Below are 16,991 nucleotides of genomic sequence, written 5' to 3' on the forward strand. Positions count from 1 at the left end.
TCAGATCAGGCAATATTTCTGGAGAGAGAAACAGAGTTAATGCACAATATAGGTGAAAGTGAGGACTGCAGATGCTGGAAATCAGAGTCTAGATTAGAGTGGTGCTGGAAAAACACAGCAGGTTGGGCAGCATCTGAGGAGCAGGAAAATGGATGTTTCGGGCAAAAGCCTTTCATCAGGAAAAAACGAAGGGCTTTTGCACAGTACAATGCACAATATTTTCTCTCATTGGCAAGAGCTCCACATCACCTCTTTTAGGGTAAGCTGCTGTATTTTGTGTCACCTTGCAGACTTGGCAGGCTAGTAATGCCATTATGGTACCCACCCTTGGTCCAGGTTTATGGTTGGACCTAGACCACAGGAAAGTGATGACGTGCAGATTTGCAAGGGAGGGTATCAGCAGTAAGGTTGTGATGGGGCTGGCTTCTAGTGGGCTGTCCATTTCCCAAAACAGGGTCCCTTCAGCAGCCTCTGAACGAAAGACATTACTACTCCCAGGAGCTTACAAGTGACTCTAGATAGGTGAATACCTGTTTGTGGGATAAAGCCCTTAAAGTGGCATTCATTTTTTTTTATGGAAACACACACTAAGTGTCACTCAAACGTGTATCTGTTCAGAGCAAGCTTGTCCTGTATCAGGGACCTTGAGGGATGTAATCCCATCCCACTGAGAGCTACCAGGTATTTAGAAGCCTGCAATTATTTTGAACAGCACTGCAACAGGGAGGGGGTGCTTACTACAGGGACCAAACTAACCCAAGGCCTAGGATTGTTGCTGGATCCCAGGCCGGATACGATGGGTAAGAGATTGCAGAGTGTAAGCTAAGACAGAGGGAATTCTGCAACAGAGCAGGTGAGTGAGTGACTTTGAAGATGCCCCACACCCCAAAGATCCTGTCAATGCTGTGTCCCTTAAACAGGCACTGGATATTAATTGTATACACTAGGGATTCAAATTGTGGTGGATTGGATAGGCTTTCCATGAGCTTTACAAGGTAGACTGTTAAAGTCCATCCAGCTTTTCAGGGTCCAACTGGTAGTTTTGCTGAATGTCTATCAACCTGAACTGTTAACATAGAGTCACAGAGATGTACAGCATGGAAACAGACCTTTTGGTCCAACTTGTCCATGTCGACCAGATATTCTAAACTAATGTAGTTTCATTTGCCAGTATTTGGCCCACATCCCTCTAAACCCTACCTATTTATATACCCATCCAGATGCCTTTTGAAATGTTGTGATTGTACCAGCCTTCACCACTTCCTCTGGCAGCTCATTCCATACACTGTCCACAGATACTGCCTGACTGGCAGTGTGTTTTCTCTTTTCATTTTGGTTAGAAAATAATTGTTTTGCAATCCATAAATAAAGGTAAAGAATTTGACTAACTGCATTTGATTGTCTGATTTTTACACGCTGGATTTAGGCCACTGTACCTAGTGTCAGATTGCAGTCTGTTGTCTCAGTGAATTTTAATGTTTGCGTTTTAATATTTTCATGCAGGTGTATTGATATCTTGGAGCTTTCTGAACATAAAGATCTACTACAATTCCACTACCACACGTTGCTGCTGTACTGCGCAGTGTGTGCATTGGGAAACAACCGGGTTGCCCATGCCATATGCAGCCATGTTGATGAATTTCAGCTACTTTACACGATTGAGAACACGTATCTACCAGGGCTCCTGCGTAGTGGCTATTATGATCTACTTATTAGTGTCCATCTAGAGTCAGCTAAACGATCGCGATTAATGATGAATAATGAGTTTATTGTCCCAATGACTGAAGATACAAAACAAATTACATTGTTCCCAGGAGAGAGCAGAGTTTATGGCCTGCCTGGTGTAGGAATTACCACGTGCTTGAGACCACCTCTACATTTTGCCTCTTTATCTTTTGTTGGTACTAGTAACGATCGTTACCAATTCAGTCCTGAGATCCCACTAGACATTCTCAAAACCAAAGCCATTAACATGCTGACGGAGGCTGTCCAGGATGGTGGGCAGCACACAAGGGATCCCGTGGGTGGAAGTGTGGAATTTCAGTTTGTGCCAGTACTCAAACTTGTCAGCACTCTCCTCATTATGGGGGTCTTCGATGATGAAGACGTTAAGCACATACTTAAGATGATTGAACCTAATGTGTTTGCTGAGGTCAAGGAGGAAGTTGAAAAGAGTGAGGATGAAAGTGCTAAGGATGAAGAAGTACCAACTGCTGAGGAAGAAGGAGAAGCAGAAGAAGCTGGAGAGAAAGAAAGAGAGAAAGATGAACATGAAGAGGTAGAAGAGCCCAAGGAGGACAAGACTGTGGAAGAAGGCGAAGAAACAAAGGAGGAAGAGTTGAAGGAGGGACTTTTGCAGATGAAACTGCCTGAGTCTGTCAAACTACAGGTACAAAAATCTGTTTTCTCCTTTATATATTCACTGAAATTAGTGGACACCATTAAGCCACCTCATTGTGCAAAAGAAAATATAAAAATTTATTATGTCTAAGAAAACTGAGTTGCTCTTCTTCATTTAGCTTCTCCAAGTGGGGTCATCACATGCTTTTTGATGAACCTTCTCCATCTCTGCCTCTCACTTTCCCCTTTAGAGGTACAAAAGAAATAATGCCCAGTGAGCAAGCAACTACCTGTACAGCTATTTGCATGCTTCTCGTTTCTTATTTTATGGTCACTTTTCACATTCTTTCAGCAGCGGAAGGACAGTTTATTTTTATTGAAGTCTACCAATTTCAATGTCAGTTGGAAACCAAAGGTTCACAATGAAAACCTTTAAGATTCACCTCTATTGGGTTTTTCATAGAGAAAAACAATATCTGTTTCCTATCCTGACATATTTTCCCTCTTTTTAAATATTAGTATTATTGGAGAGAAATTCCTGTTAATGTGATTCTGAGTCAGTGATTACTATGTGTACAGTTCGTCCATGTTAGGTAACACTTCATCACTCATGCTATGTAGAGTCACTATAATAGTTGCTTCCATTGACCAGAAAGTAAACGAATGAGTTTAAACATTCACTGCCTCTGCCACCAACATGCAGTGACAGTAGTGTGTACTATGTACATTAAAAGCTCACCAAAATTTCTTTGACTGCACCTTCCAAACTCTCAACCTCTACCAGCTAAAGAGATGAGGGCAGCAGGCATATTGAAACACCACCAGTTTAAATTCCCCTCCAAGCCAAACATCATCATGGGTTCGAACTATAGCACCGTTCCTGGACCGCTGCTGAGTTAAAGTCCTAGAACTCCCTCATTAACAGGAGTGTGGGTGTACCTGCACCACATGGACTACAACAGTTCAAAAAATTGCAGACCACCACCGTCTCAAGTGTTTTGAGGAGAGGCAGTAAATACTAGTTTAGCAAGTATCATCTTCATCCTGTGAAAGAGTAAGTTTAAAAAACAAAAGTGGATTACATATAACACTTAATTCATGCTACAATAGTGTTCTTGGCACCTTGTTTATTTTGTCAGATTATTAATTAATTACGAACTGATGCATTGTATTCAGAAGAAAAATAAAATGCAATTCCAGTTTCCCGAATAATCTTCTCCCTCCAAACAGATGTGCAAACTTTTGCAATTCTTCTGTGACTGTGAACTTCGACACCGGGTTGAATCAATTGCTTCGTTAGCTGATAAATTTGTGAATAAAATGCAAACAGATCAGAAGGAACGCTACCGAGAGCTCATGTTATCTTTTAACATGTCAGCAGCTGAAACTGCCAGAAAAACAAGGGAATTCCGTTCACCACCTCAAGAGCAGGTAAATTCTTTTTATGTTTTACAACTGAAGTCAAAAAGTTGAAACTATAGCCGAATGTATTTCCATGCATTACACTTTTTCAACTGAGCAAAGGATTTCCTGATACATTTACCTGATACATTGTCTGGTTTAAATATAAACTAAAGTTGAACAGTTGATTGGGATGCATTACTCATTATTACACCTCTACTAATCAAAATCCACTTGCCAACCACTCAGCACCCTCTTCTCATGGTATAAATTGTTGTCCTTTTTGAGATTTGGCATTTTTGTGATTCTGTCCTGATGAGTGCAAGATCAAAAGCTTTGACAGTCCACCTCACTTTTCAGTAATGTTCAGGTATTCCGCTAACAAGCAATGACTTATAAATGGTAGCGCAAAGGATAAAGGGATTTTGGTTTACAAGTCAACTTCACTCCTTTGTGTCCAGCATTATCACTATAATAGACACATTTGTGTTCAGCTGTATTAGACATCCAGAAGTTTTCAATTTCATATTTCCTGCTTTGAATGACTACAGGTACAGATTTTCACTTAGGAAAATATCAAACTATTTATTAATAGTCTTAAAGCCTTTTTATGCTGAATAATTTAAACTTACTGTTCACATTATAAGACTTTAAGGTAATATGACCAGATTAGATTCCCTACAGTGTGGAAACAGGCCCTTCAGCCCAACCAGTCCACACCGACCCGCCGAAGAGTAACCCACCCAGACCCATTTCCCTCTGACAAATGCACCTAACACTATGGGCAATTTAGCATGACCAATTCACCTGACCTGCATATCTTTGGACTGTGGGAGGAAACTGGAGCACCCAGAGGAAACCCACGCAGACACGGGAAGAATGTGCAAACTCCACAAAGACGGTCGCCCGAGGTTGGAATCAAACCTGGGACTCTGGTGCTGTGAGGCAGCAGTGCTAACCACTGAGCCACTGTGCTGCCCGCTTCATAATACGTAAAATATTAAAATAGTTAATGACTAAGGTATTGTTATTTGAAATATCGAAGTGGATGATGAGTGTATTGGAGAGAACAAAGCATAAATAAGTCCAAGGAACAAGCACAACTATGTTATCTTAAAAAAAAATTAACATGTTTTTCAGTTGATCCTACAGCAATGAAACTAATTTATACAGCTGTGATTGAAAGTACTATCCTTCTAAATGACTAGCCTGCTAGGGCTGTCTTAGGAATGCAGACTGTTTAAGGGTAGAGTTAAAGTGAAACATAAACAAAGTGCTGCAGAAACTCAGCACATCTAGCAGCATCCATGCAGAGCAAACCAGAGTTAATGTTTCAAATCTGATATGATTTTTCAGAAATAAAAAAGCGTTGCACAATGGTGGCTTTGAGTGCTATTGACAGAGGGGACAATAAGCTGTGAACAGCATAACAGCCACCACTTTCCAGCACTTTCATTTCTGAAGAAGGGCCACGTCGCACTCAAAAACTTTAACTTTATTTCTTTCTTCATAAATGCTCCCAGGCCTGCTGAGTTTCTCCAGCATTTTCTGTTTTTGTTTCAGATCTCCAGCATCCACAATACAGAGGAACCTCCATTATCCAGCGTTCAATTATCCAAATATCGGATTATCCAGCGAGATCGCACGGTCCCAATGCTCGGCGAAACTGTGTTATCTGGCATTTGACTATCCGGAATTCAGTTAACTAAACAAAATACTGCCTGCCCATGCCCTTGGGATAATCAAAGTTCCTCTGTATTTTGCATTTATGGAAAAACAGGAAGAGTATTTGATGAATTGGCTTTACCTAAAATCTGCTTTTAAATGCTTGATAAGAGCAGTGTGAGTGACGATCACCCCTTGTCCCAGAATTACTAATGGATTAATTGAGGGAAAAGGTTATAATTCCTCCAATGCAGGACAAATCTGCTCCTGAAGTTAGTTGCGCCTTCTTCTTAAGAATCTTTGTATGGATGGTATTGTGTTGCATTATGGGAATTAAATGTTAATGCTGATGTACATGATGGTGCAACTGTGACAGTTGGAACATACGCACAGGAGTAGGCCATTCAGCCCTTGAGCTGACCCTGCCATTCAGTACATCATGTAATCATATACACCGCTGGTAGTCAGGAATCTATCAATCTGTACCTTGAATATGCTCAAAAATTGAGCCTCCACAACCCTCTATCGTAGAGAATAGCAAAAGTTCACAATCATGTGAGTAAACAAATTTCCCCTCATCTTGGACCCAAAGGCCCTTTACTTTTTCATCGAGACTTGAAGAAGATAAAAATACTGTACCAGAATGCTGTAATCAATATTCTGTGCACTAGAATGTTAACAAGATAGCTTATAGGACTTGGTGAGAGTGAGGGAGATTACTATTGGATCATATAAAGATAGAGATGCAACAGATATGGAGCAAGAGCAGTCTAGCTAGTTAGAGTAGCCTCGAGTACAGTACAGACACTCAACACCCAAACTCCATGGTAGGAAATCACAATCCAGGGATACAGCATTACCAATATAATGCAATGTGTACACAGAGCACTGATTATGTTAACTACACTGGAATAGTTTTAATATATATTTTAATCAAAATTAGAATTCTGTAATAGAATAAATATATTCTCTGATTTGTACGTAATTTTTTAACAAATGAGCAATTTACCCAAAATTAACTTATGTATGGAATTTTCTGTATGGATAATAAACTGAATGTGATATACTCTTTAACCTGTTTTATTGCTGACAATATGTGAGTACTTTTTAAATTATTGTTCATGATAGATTGTGTACTTTTATTTCAGATTAACATGCTGATGAATTTTAAAATGGAGATAGATGAAGAAGATTGCCCTCTTTCAGACAATGTGAAAGAGGTGTTGCTCGAATTCCACACCAGACTTCTTACTCATTGTGGTAGGTATGAGAGCACTGTAAAACATTTGAAACCATTGATTTACAAAAGTATGATTTAGACACTAGAATCAATGCGATAATTATTTTGAAAGACTAGTTTTGAAACAGTGCTATAATTGCGGCATGCCTGCCAGGGTGGGATTTGTACCTGTGTCCCAGGCACATTATCCTGGGCTTCTGGTTTACCAGCCAGGTTACATTACTTTCCAATTAGAACTATATTGCCATTGCTTCAGTACCACTGGGTCAAAATCTTGAAATCCCTCCCTGTCATCAGTAATGGTGATCATGAAGCCATTTTGGATTGTAAAATCCATCTGGTTCATTAAAGTCCTTTTGTAGAATGAACAATGCTGTCCTTGTTCTGTCTTGCCTACATGTGACTCCAGACCCACAGAAATGTGGTTGACATTGAAATGTCCTGACAATATAATTAGTCCAGTACTGTTACATCTGCATATATATTTTGCAAACCACCAGAAATAGGGTCAAAATATTGAAAATAATTCTTCCCATCTAAAAATTTAGATGCTAGTGGGTTTTCACACGTGTCTAAGGAAGTATCGTTTTATCTTACAGGTATTCAAATAGAAGAAGAGGAGGAAGAGGAAGAAACAGATACATCACTCAAAGGCCGCTTGCTAAATCTTGTTGAGAAAGTCAAGGGTTTAAGAAAGAAGAAAGAGGTTGAAGATACTGCAACTGAAGAAGAAGAGAAGACTCCCAGTGAGTATTAGTAAAACGGCAGGCAAAGTATTGAGTCTTAGGTTGTTTTTACATTTGGGAGCACATCTCCAAGTGGCACTATACATTTTCAGCTCTCACCTCGTGGTGCTGCCATTAAGTCATCCAAAGCTTCTAAAGGATATCTTTACTATAGCTGCTGAAAAGTTAGTTGTGTGTAATTATTAATGCTGTGTCACTGCAAATCGGGGACTAAGCATTATTAGGGGAGTATGAAAAATTGTTTTAAAGAAACGACCAAAGCTGGCAGCAGTGGCCTGGAATGTTCAAATGGTTACTGACATGTAGCGAAACAGTTGATATCATATCAGTACGTTTGGAAAATAATAAATGCCTTCTTGCATTATGGATATCTGTACAGGCTGGGAACTATTTAAAAAGAAGATTGAAATTGCAGCTGTTAGCTGAAAAGACCACCTGACAAGATTTCACCTTTTAAAGGGAGGAAGAAATATTATTGGCAAAAGAAAACAGCAAGCATTATTAGTTTAACACCAAAAATCATAAGCACTTGTACTGGAAACAAAAATTCCAAATGAAGCTCTGCATATTCAACTTATAATTACAACCAAGAAATTTTTTTTAAACTTTCCAGATTCTAGAGTTTCTATGTAAATCTCCTAGAACCAAGCCAATTTGTATCTTGGCCCACACAGATCTACTGTTATCTATCTGGTTAAACTGGCTGTTAAAAAAACTAAACACATAACACATAAATTCATTGGAATTGGAAAAGGTATTCATGTGGGAAAGGATCCTTTATTTAAGTTCACCATGTTATGACGAACAGGAAGGAGGCAGTATTCAGCGAAGAGGAGGAGCCAGTTCTTCTCTCCCTTGCCTCTGATCATAAATTGGGGACCTTCAACTGTGGACTCGTCATAACACAGCAAAGAAAAAAATGGCAGCCTGTATTCTGTTATATTATTCTGTCCCATGCCAAGAAGTTGGATCATGTCGTCAATCCTGTTTGCAGAGGTATTACTGGCTACCTGAAACCTACTAAATTAGCTGACCTATTTGATTGATTACTGATTTTGCTCCATCCATCATGAGGAGACAAGTTATATTAAGAGTGGAATGGGCAAGCAGCTCAGTCACCCTCATTGCCATCCCTTTTAGGCATAGTTAGCATCCCAGGCTTTTAAGAGGCAACTCCATATGCTGTACCCAGCTAGTAAACTGTAACCTATCATAACCAAAGGCATGTAAGCTATCTAATGATCCAGAGGAATCCCTCCCATTAGGAGCCATTGAAACTTAGTCTCTAGGCAGTTTCTTGAGGACTGGTATGAGCTGCTGCAAGGCCTTTGTGCTGAAATGGGAATATAGCAGTTGACTACAATTACAGGGGCATCCCAACCGATGAAACATATCTACAAATTCACCTTCACTCTCACTGGCAGCTGTGTAACCTTGATGTTGTACTCTGGGAAGGGAAAGGTGTATGACTGAAGAAGACCGCTACTAAGAACCAAAATATCTGTTAACTTTTCTAGATGGTGCTTTTATGAGAATTTTTATGTTCTTGTGGTTTGAACTTTTAATGCAAACAACTTGAAGAACTGATCAGAGATCAACAAGATTCTGGATCAGTGGTGCTGGAAGAGCACGGCAGTTCAGGCAGCATCCAACGAGCAGCGAAATCGGCGGGTTAATTCTAAATTATAATTTTTGTCTGATATTTGTAACCCAAATTAAACTGAGTGCTGCAATGAAAACTTGGTGAAGGCTGTTCAAAGTGCAAATATTGAAGTTTGTATACTTTCTTCCCTGTTAGTGTTCAGTTCAGAGAGGCACTTGTGTAATAAGGCCAGTAAGTTGTTCATTTAGAGATTTATTCCAATGAATGCAAGCTTTAAAATAAAAAAGGGCACAAATTTTAACATTCTCCCTTTCTCTCACTTTGTTCTTCTCTTCCCTCCAACTTTTGCCCTCTCCTCTTTGCTCATACAAACATGGTAAAAACCGGGTAGGCGAAGATAGTGAGAGGAAAAGGAGTAAGTTATATCCTCTTGTTGATCCACTTTCTCCCTATCATATTATTCTAATCTTTTGAGTAAGATATTCACAGCAAGAAGTGGGGTCTGACTTGAAATATGCAGGCTATGTGCATTTCAGGACTACAGTTGCTGTTATACTTTGAGATTTGAGAGTGATGCCAGGAGGGCACTTTTGCCCTTCTTGGTCAGTAGAATCCCAGAAGGCAGTTTTTGAATTTTATCTTCCAGATTTCCTTGAGGCTAGCAAGAATGCTGCTCAAAGAAATGTCAAAAGGGAACTCTAGACATGCCTTGAATTGGATTCTCTCACCCTACCTATCTCTCTCTCTGTCTGTCTGTCTGTCTCTCTCTCTATCTCTCTCTCTCTCTCTCTCTCTCTATCACAGCTATACGCTCCAATAACTTCTGCTATCCATTCTCTTGCCTGGATTGTCAATTTGGCTGATAGCAAACTACACTTGGTTATTTAAATGAAGCCCTATTTTTGATGTCCGCAGGAATTCCTCATCACTGAGCTTGGTGTTTTCTAACCCACCTCACACCACTATCATGCACCCCGGTGGCCTCTTCACTTCCCTCTTGATATTAGTACCAAGAATTGTCTGTGGTTCACTAGGAAAATTCTGCTGATCCTAAACTGCAATTGGGCAAATAATTTCATCTGTTTTTCCATCAGAGAATCTCTACAGTGTGGAAGCAGGCTCTTTGGCCCAACAAGCCCACACTGACCCTCTGAAGAGTAATCCACCTAGACCCATTCCCCAACCCTATTAATGTACACTTAACTAATGCACCTAACTTACACATCCCTGAACTCTATGGACAATTTAGCATGGCCAATTCCCTGGAGGAGCACCTGGAGGAAGCCCACACAGACACAGACAGAGAATGCACAACTCCACACAAACAGTCGCCCGGGCTGGAATTGAACCCGGGTCCCTGACGCTGTAAGGTAGCAGTGCTAACCACTGAGCCCCCATGCCACCTGAGGTGCTTAATAAGGAAATTACCAACTGAAAAGGAAGAATGTGCAGGGCTCAGGAAGAAATTCAGTTCAGATCCAAATCTGTCAGTGAGCCAGAAACCAAGACAATTTCCTTTGTGAAGAGTGTTTATTAACTACCCAGTTTCCCAGCTCCTTCCATACATACATTCCATCTGTCCGTCCTTTTTTGATATTTTTTGATAACTTGTTCAGGTATCTGGAGCAGGTAGGACTTGAACAGTGCGCTGGAATTGGAAGAATTTCTTTGGACATCATTAATACATGAGCAGTAGAAAAATATTATATGTAACTTGTTTTGCTATGTTCTGAAGGTTAGCTGTTTACAAAAAAATCTACAGTGAATTGTGGAAATGTGTCGACTTTATTCCACTGTATCTAACTAACCAAAATTGTATCAGTTTGGAATTTCATCCTGTATTTATATTCAATCCTGAATATTTATGATCCAACTTTTGTTTAGAAATTTGCTCACAATCCTTTATGTAAATGTGAAAATGGCTCCTGTTAATGTCATCAGATAACTCCTATCCCAGCTACAACAGGAGTTAACTCCTGTTCTTTTGGGAATTGACTTGTTCATTTTTGAAATCTTTACTTCTTAGTAGTTCCAGAAAGCACCTCATACACCCTGTGAATCTCACCAGGCTATCATTGCCAGTTGACATCTCAGTCTGCAGACTGTGTATGAACGTCATTCCCTATATGTTTACTGTCCTTGCAGCTGTTGTGTGTATGATGAAGACTGGCAGCTGCTGGAACTGCAAGGCAAGGCTAACATAGTGGCACCATGTAAAATGTTATAGAAAACTTACCTCGACTTAATGTACCGCTTCAAAAGCCCTCTACACAGAGGTCAAGTTGCAGCTGCTTCTGACAATCTAGTGGTTAAAAAATAGTTCAAAGGCTCAGTCACTAGGAGTCCATCTATGGTAAACTGATTTGTACGATGCTTTAACTAGTAGGCACTAGACAGTTCGAACTGCGCAGTACTTCAGCTGTCAGCATCGTTGTTTTCTGTGTTTATGTGAAACTTGTATTAATGAATGAGACAGATCTGATCTGTTATTACATTTGTGACATACACAAACAGATCATTTAATTTTGGTTCAGGATTATAATTTTTAAAATAGTAAATAATAGAATGGGATTTAACTGAAATTATGGGACCATGAACTAAATAGGGTTCAAATGGGTGTAGCGATCGCAATGCTGAATTGCTTTGTGCCCATGGCTTCCAGTATTTAGAACATAGAACACAGAACAATAAGTGCAGATCAGGCCCTTCGGCCCTCAATGTTGTGCCGACCTGTGAACTGTTCTAAGCTCATCCCCCTGCACAATCTCATCTACATCCATGTGCTTATCCAAGGATTGTTTAAATCTCCCTAATGTGGCTGAGTTAACTCCATTAGCAGCAAGGGTATTCCATGCCCTTACCATTCTCTGAGTAAAGAACCTGCCTCTGACATCTGTCTTAAATCTATCACCCCTCAAGTTGTAGTTATGCTCCCTTGTACAAGCTGACGTCGTCATCATTGTTTTAATGCATTGCGTGACTCGGAATCTTGACAAATATGAACTGATTTTTAAAAAGCCAGCATGAATTTGTAATGAATAAGAGTCATATCTAACAAATTTACCTAAGTTTTTGAGACAAATAACACAAATTATAAATAAAATTTACCTGGTATTTTCCTGGTGTAATCCCATGAGCATTTTAAACCTTTCTACTAAGATTAGGATGGAACTTGTAAGGGAATTAATTACAGTATCCAATACCAAAAACATTCAATTTTAGTTTTAAAACTAAATATGATAGTTTAAAAGAATGTAGTTACTGAATCTTGCATCAATGTTGCTGAGACAAAATGAGCCAATCAGAATTTAAACCCCTGCAAATATTTGCCTTTTTTGTTTTTTATATTTGTTCTTGTAGCCTCTATCATTCCTGAAAGGTTTATTTAATCATAGAGCTTTCCCTGAAGATTATGCGTCCAATATCTGCTAAACTGAACAGATCTAGGAATATGTTACCCATTCTGTTCAACAGTTAGTTGGCGTGCTACAGTAATCCACACACATTCTGTGCAGTTTTGCTGGTACTTTGAAATCTTCCTGTTCACAAAGACAGGTCTGACCAGAAGTAAGCGTTTGTTGACTTGGTGTGCTGCTTCAGTCCCTTGCTACCAGAGATACATGTATGGAGCTGCACTATATGGATTGCATCAGATCAAAAGGCAGCTCACCACCAACAATTCAAAGGCAATTAGGTATGAGCATCCCCTTGTGATGATAGGCATATCTGGGAACTTGTTATTCATTTTTTTAAAGCATTAGGATACATGCTACAGTAATCCACATATATAAATTTTGCAGCTATGGTGATACTTTAAAATCATGATGTTAGGTGGTTGAAAGAAATATTGCGATTTGTGGAAAGGACTGACTTGCTCATTGTTAATGACATCAGCCTTTGCCACTGCTAATGCAAATATGAAACTGCTAACATTGTAATTTTGGAGATTATAGTATCAAGCAAGGAAAAACTTTGCTTTTCTGTAGAAAATGCTGTTTTCATAAGCTTCCTGAAAAGATAGAGTTTTCTATATATTTAAATGTCATCATATTTATGGAGAGCTTGTTACTTTCTGCTAAAGGTACACTGCAGGAGTTGATCTCTCATACAGTCGTGCATTGGGCCCAAGAAGCTTTCATCCAGAATCCAGAACTCGTGCGTTTGATGTTCAGCTTGCTGCACAGACAGTATGATGGTGTTGGTGAGCTTATCCGCGCAATGCCTAAGGCATACATCATTAATGCTACATCTGTCGAGGACACGATGAATTTGCTAGAATGCCTGGGCCAGATCCGTTCATTGCTCATTGTCCAAATGGGTCCAGAGGAAGAGAGGCTCATGATTCAGAGCATTGGGTATGTATTAAGAAATTGGTACATCACATTTTATTGATCTATTTCTGTGCAGCATGTTCATTTAGCCCAAGCAGTCCTTGGACCTTATTTTTTTCTAAGAGATATAGGTTTACCATTTTTGTATCATCCTTATAAAACATTTTTGCAGACTCTCCTTTTTTAAAAAAAATTATATGGTGGAAATAACTGCATACAGTACTCCAAGTGTCATTGGCAAGGTCAAAATTTAGCAGTTTCCACTCACTTTTGGATAGAAATAAACTCAATGATTGGTTGTCTTTTGACTTGATTAACCATAACCACTATCTTTAGCAATTTCCACATTGTACTCCCAGATGTCTTTGCTCCTGCATTCTATTTATTTGGCTATTAACCAAGCAATATGTAAACTATTTCTTCCAAAATGTGAAAATTCCCATATGGAAATTATTTTACCAATTATAGGTCTGTTCAGAAGGTTTATTACTGCCCTCTTGTACATGGTTGGAGTCTGCCTCCATTCCTATAAATTTAAAAAGAAGGTATTACTTATTTCAGAGTCTGAATTGTTAATAAAAGCGATGAACAGCAGTGAATCCAACACAGATCTCAATGGAACATCATTTCCCATATTGGCTACTCTTCACCTTTGTTTTGATCTCTGCCTTACTACATAGTTATGCTGATGGTTCCCTGACTCTGCATTCACTGACTTTCTTCATTAGCTTACTCACTGGTGTACCCAAATCTATTGAAAATTTAGATCTAATCCATCGGTCTCTTTACCATTGTAAATTCTCTGGAACTGGTTAAAAAAATTCCATGAAGTTAGTCAATCGAGACTTTTACTTTCAAAATCCGTTCTGAATGTTTATTCTGAAATTTTTTTTGTTTCTAGATTTTTAGTTTTCTACATTTTCTTACAGCTAATATTAAATTCGCTGGTCTGCTTGTGCTCCAGCACTCTGCCATGTAGTAATTAATTATTAAATACACGTAATAATGCTTGTGGTATTCCTTTACAAATCCTTTTATTTCTTTATTGCTGAATACATAAATTAAATTTACATCTGAACCTTGATGAGTATTTATTTGAAAATTCAATAGAGACAATTTTAGTTTCCAAAGCAGGTGTATTATGGACAGGTTTGAAGATAAGTATTTAAAATCAGAACCCTGAGTGCCACATTGAATTTTAATGCAGAGAGGATTCCATTTAAGAGGTGCTTGATCAGTAAAATCTTTTTAGAGACTTTGTGTCTCCAATTTTCTATGCATTTAATTTTTTCCTAACAACGATAGGATTCTTGGATATTAGGAAATATGACTGGTAGTAGAAAATTAAAAAACAATAGAATTAGATCATAAACTAACATTGCACAGAAGAAGATCATTTGACCGCTTGAGTCTGCATGACTCTTTCATAAAGCTGTCTAGTTCTCCATTCTGTCCTGATCTTTTCCTGTATTCCTGCATTTTGTTCTTCTTTGAATATTATAATATCTTTTTGAAAGTGCATAGAAAAGTTGTCATCTCATCTTGATCCATGGTGGACCACATGAGCTACCCAACCAACCTCTGCAGTCCCAGCCTGAAGGATCCATGCTCATGTCTGGTCAGGGGCTTGATTCGTATTTCCCAGAGGACGGGTCTGTCAAGTGCTCTCCTGTCCCTTGATTAGAAGAAGGCAGTCAACAGGGTTGATCACAAGTGTCTAGTCAGAACTCTGCAAACATTCTGGTTCAGGATGCAGTTTGTCACCTGGATCCAACATCTGTACACTGCTGCAGAGTGCCTGTTAAAGTTAACTGGTCCCTGATGGTGCCCCTTCACTTTGACAGAGGAGTGCTTTACAGTTGGAAATGTGTTGCTGGTTAAAGCACAGCAGGTCAGGCAACATCCAAGGAACAGGAAATTCGACGTTTCGGGCCAGAGCCCTTCATCCTGATGAAGGGCTCTGGCCGGAAACGTCGAATTTCCTGTTCCTTGCGTGCTGCCTGACCTGCTGTGCTTTAACCAGCAACACATTTCCAGCTCTGATCTCCAGCATCTGCGGACCTCACATTTTACTCGAGTGCTTTACAGTTGTCTAGCCAGCTGTATTCCCTGTGCATGGACCTTTTCTGTACCTCTTGCTGAGGAGATTCTCAGGAGTAGCTTTGTGTGGTCTGGGCACAGGGTGATCTTTCAGCTTATAGAACATAGAACATAGAACAATACAGCGCAGTACAGGCCCTTCGGCCCTCGATGTTGCGCCGACCAAAGTCTACCTAACCTACACTAGCCCAACAACCTCCATATGCTTATCCAATGCCCGCTTAAATGACCATAAAGAGGGAGAGTTCACCACTGCTACTGGCAGGGCATTCCATGAACTCACAACCCGCTGAGTAAAGAATCTATACTGACAATGTATCCCTTGTTCATTGACGCGGCTGACCTGGGGTGGATGTACGAGTGCCAGGAGGGTACTTGGCCAAATGGGGGTCTGTTTTAGCCCAACTGATCTTCCACCAGGATCATCTGGGCCAAATAGTCCAAAGTTCTGGTCAGTCCACATCAAATGGATTCCTTGCCAAAGACATTACCGGGGTTCAACTGGAGCATTACCCATCCGCTCTATCGGAATCCTCACTGGAGAATTGACAGAATCTGGAGGCCAGTCTTAGCTTGCCTTGGTTGCTGGACAGGACTGGTCCAAGTGCTATCTTACAGGAGTTGATTGCTGATCATAAACTAGCTGATGGCCTCCATGCTATGGTACCAACTGGTCTATTTGACCTCCTCCTGGTTTTGTCACAAAACTTCAAAAGAAGCTGATTCACTTCTTCTGGGACAAGGAGATGCACTGGGTTGTTACAAAATTTTGGGTCTCCCAGATAAGAAGGGCAGTCAGTCGCCGGTGTGCCTCTGCATCGAGGTGGTGATTTCCCAGCCTTTGGACCCTGCAGAGATCATTTTCCACAAACCACCTCCTACGTGGTGCACGTTGACAATGTATTTCTTCCATCAGGTGCATGACCTCAATTATGACATGCTCATAGCCTCTGGTCATAGACTGCGAGGGTCTTTGGGTTTCCCACCGGATATGGCCCTTTTATTTTACTGGGACCTGATTGATGTCTGGAACATGGTCAACTCACTAGGTCAGGAGTAACTGCTGTTCAAATTCACTCCTGCATTATCACAGGTCCTAGCGGCTGGCTGAAGGGTGGTCTGTGGCTGAGAGAGTGACCAGAGTCAGGGAATTGCGAGGTGGTAGAGGCCTGGGCTGAATGTTGATGCAGGCATTAGCAAATGGTAGCAGTGGATGTCCAGCTTAAGGCCAATGCCATCTGTTACCTGAAAGCAGCAGTGCTTGGGTCTGACGTGCACCAGTTGGAGGGTGCTCAGCTGTGCAGTGGGATCCTGTCTGTGTGTACTCCTACTTGGATGGTATTTCATATCAGCCCTAGGTTCCTGAACCTCCCTCGATAGCCCAACTCAGGAACCTTAACCGCCCCGTGAGATTGCTCTATGTATCCTTCCAACTGTTGTGGAGGTACTTTTTGTACAGACTGCTGCCTCACACCATCCATTTTGCTTTCTTCATCCACCACCCAAACACAGCCTGGCATGGATCCTCAGTGAAGGCTTGGCCTTGCAGGAGTCCCCCCACTTTC

General features: G+C 40.3%; 1 protein-coding gene across 9 annotated transcripts in view; it reads left to right on the forward strand.

Moving 5' to 3' along the window:
• Nucleotides 1-16,991, forward strand: part of LOC132836584 (ryanodine receptor 1-like) — a 402,705-nt gene that overhangs the window by 170,646 nt on the left and 215,068 nt on the right. For all 9 annotated transcript variants that reach the window (XM_060855950.1, XM_060855954.1, XM_060855953.1 and 6 more), the window contains exons 35-39: nucleotides 1,504-2,389; nucleotides 3,571-3,771; nucleotides 6,555-6,666; nucleotides 7,246-7,392; nucleotides 13,077-13,350. In XM_060855950.1, the coding sequence (XP_060711933.1) occupies nucleotides 1,504-2,389; nucleotides 3,571-3,771; nucleotides 6,555-6,666; nucleotides 7,246-7,392; nucleotides 13,077-13,350 (1,620 nt within the window). The remainder of the gene's footprint in view (nucleotides 1-1,503; nucleotides 2,390-3,570; nucleotides 3,772-6,554; nucleotides 6,667-7,245; nucleotides 7,393-13,076; nucleotides 13,351-16,991) is intronic.

Source organism: Hemiscyllium ocellatum, chromosome 47 (assembly GCF_020745735.1).
Source record: "Hemiscyllium ocellatum isolate sHemOce1 chromosome 47, sHemOce1.pat.X.cur, whole genome shotgun sequence".
In the NCBI taxonomy this organism is placed as follows: domain Eukaryota; kingdom Metazoa; phylum Chordata; class Chondrichthyes; order Orectolobiformes; family Hemiscylliidae; genus Hemiscyllium; species Hemiscyllium ocellatum.